At 29.6% G+C, this 2,500-nt stretch overlaps 1 protein-coding gene across 1 annotated transcript in view; it reads left to right on the top strand.

Moving 5' to 3' along the window:
* LOC130228738 (astrotactin-2-like) overlaps positions 1 to 2,500 on the top strand; it is a 544,402-nt gene that overhangs the window by 338,962 nt on the left and 202,940 nt on the right. Inside the window, exon 7 of the mRNA XM_056457174.1 lies at positions 1,899 to 2,049. Coding sequence (XP_056313149.1) covers positions 1,899 to 2,049 — 151 coding nt within the window. The remainder of the gene's footprint in view (positions 1 to 1,898; positions 2,050 to 2,500) is intronic.

The following is a 2,500-nucleotide window of genomic DNA, read 5'->3' as shown; positions in this document are numbered from 1 at the left end:
TATTTATTCATTCATTTTCTTGTCGGCTTAGTCCCTTTATTAATCTAGGGTCGCCACAGCGGAATGAACCGCCAACTTGTCCAGCACATGTTTTACGCAGTGGATGCCCTTCCAGCTGCAACCCACCTCTGGGAAGCATCCATACACACTCATTCACACCCATACACTACGGACAATTTAGCCTACCCAATTCACCTGTACGGCATGTCTTTGGACTGTGGGGGAAACCAACTCAAACACGGGGAGAACATGCAAACTCCACACTGAAACGCCAACTGACCCAGTCGAGGCTCGAACCAGCGACCTTCCAGCACTACCTACTGCGCCACTGCGTCGCCCCTTGTATTGTTTAATAAAATTAAAAGAAAGATTTATATATTTTAATATTATTGTGAGGTTTTCACAGGCACATGCTGTAGACGAGTGCCAGATGTCATAGCAACAGCAAAGCACACAATACTTCTGTGACCTTGTGTTTCTCAGCTCCATTTTCAATAAAAAACATGACGATGAATAGTGACGAATTATACGTTTGTCTCAGCATACAACCAACACCTGTTATGAGTGTGTCTTTCTCTCAGAGCAAACGCTGTTATTAATAAAAGGCATTATGGGTGAGGGGTGAAGGTGCTGCTGTATAAAAATCATCAAAAAATCATTATGATAATTCAGCAGAAATGTATATTGTGTACAATTATCTAATGTAACATGTCTATATATACACACCTTCTAAGACATTTTATAACCTGATTAATTGCATCCAAAATAAAAGTTTGTTTGACATAATTTAACTGTGTGCACTGTTTATATTTATTATAAATATATAAATACACACATGCAGTCATATATTTGAGAAAATGCATTATATTTAGATATAAAATATATGTGTATATGATGCTAATTATACATAAACTTAAATATATCTATAGCAAAATTATTTATATATATATATATATATATATATATATATATATATATATATATATATATATATATATATATATATATATATATATATATATATAATGAATTGTCTCCATTAAAAATTTAAATATTTTTTCATTTTTAATGGGGACAATTCATTATTATTATTATTATTATTATTATCATTATTATTATTATTATTATTATTATTATTATTATTATTATTATTATTATTATTATATTATTATTATTATTATTATTATATTATTATTATTTTTTTAATTATATTATTATTATCATTATCATTATTATTATTGTAAATTATTGGAATTTTTATAGCTTTTTTGGTTCACCAAGGCTAAGTTGATTTGTTCAAAATATATTAAAAACAGGAATATTGTGAAATATTATTACATAGTTATAGCAATAGTAATATATCATAATAGCATATAATAAACAGATACAAAATAAAAAGTGGCAATGTTGAGTCGAGGCTCGAACCAGCAACCTTCTTGCTGTGAGGCGACAGCACTACCAACTGCACCCCTGCGTCGCCCAAATAAATTTTAATAATAAAAAAAAAATAATAATAAAAAAAAAATTTATAAAATAAAATAAAATTCAAATAACTTAATCTTTTAATCAATTAATAAAAATTTAATTAAATTAAATTAAAAATAAAATAATTAATTATTAAAAAAATAAATAAATAAATAAAATAATAGTTAATAGTTAATAGTTAATAATTAATTATTTTAAAATAAAATAAAATAAAATAATTAATTAATTATTTAAAAATAAAATAAAATAAAATAATTAATTATTATTTTTTAAAATATAAAATAAAATAAAATAAAATAGTGTATTGTGTGACCAAACACATGCAGTTTTGATGATTATAAGATGCATCTTTCACAAACATCAAGCAGTCACACCAAAAATAAAATTACCTTTCTCGTTCACTTGTGTTTTAGGGAAGAGGCCATCATGTCCACTTATTTTGAGACAGTGGACGATCTCCTGGCGTCCTTCGGTCCAGTGAGGGATTGCTCTAAAGACAATGGCGGATGCCGGAAAAACTTCAAATGTGTGTCAGACAGACGGATGGACTCCACCGGCTGCATGGTGAGTAGACTTGTGTCCCAAATCCCACTCATTCCCTGTTTAGTACACTAATATGTCCATCAAATATTATCAATCATCTTTGTTTTTTAAAGTAATGCATTACTTTACTCTTAGAAAAGTAATGTTATTATTAATCTGATGCCTCCAACACGTGATCGTGATTATGATTTAGTTTTTTCCATAATCGACTAGCCCTAGGTCACACTATAGTATCTTAAACACTGGAAACCCTGAGAAAGTGAACACGTCTCTTATGATCTGACTCAAGAAGAGCAGCTTTCTGGCAAACACGTCTGATACGTTTGTCTCCTGTTACACGTGCAGATTAAAATGAAGGAAATGAGAGCAAGGAGATGTGCCTAATGGCTTTTTTTTTTTTGGTGGGGTTTGAGCTGTGAAACTGATGAGCTCCCAGTGTGCAGAGCTGATGGATGAATCAATCATATTCAGT

This window comes from Danio aesculapii, chromosome 5, assembly GCF_903798145.1.
Source record: "Danio aesculapii chromosome 5, fDanAes4.1, whole genome shotgun sequence".
NCBI classification, from domain to species: domain Eukaryota; kingdom Metazoa; phylum Chordata; class Actinopteri; order Cypriniformes; family Danionidae; genus Danio; species Danio aesculapii.
The sequence above is the reverse complement of the archived record's forward strand: the minus strand, read 5'-3'. Positions and strand labels throughout refer to the sequence as shown.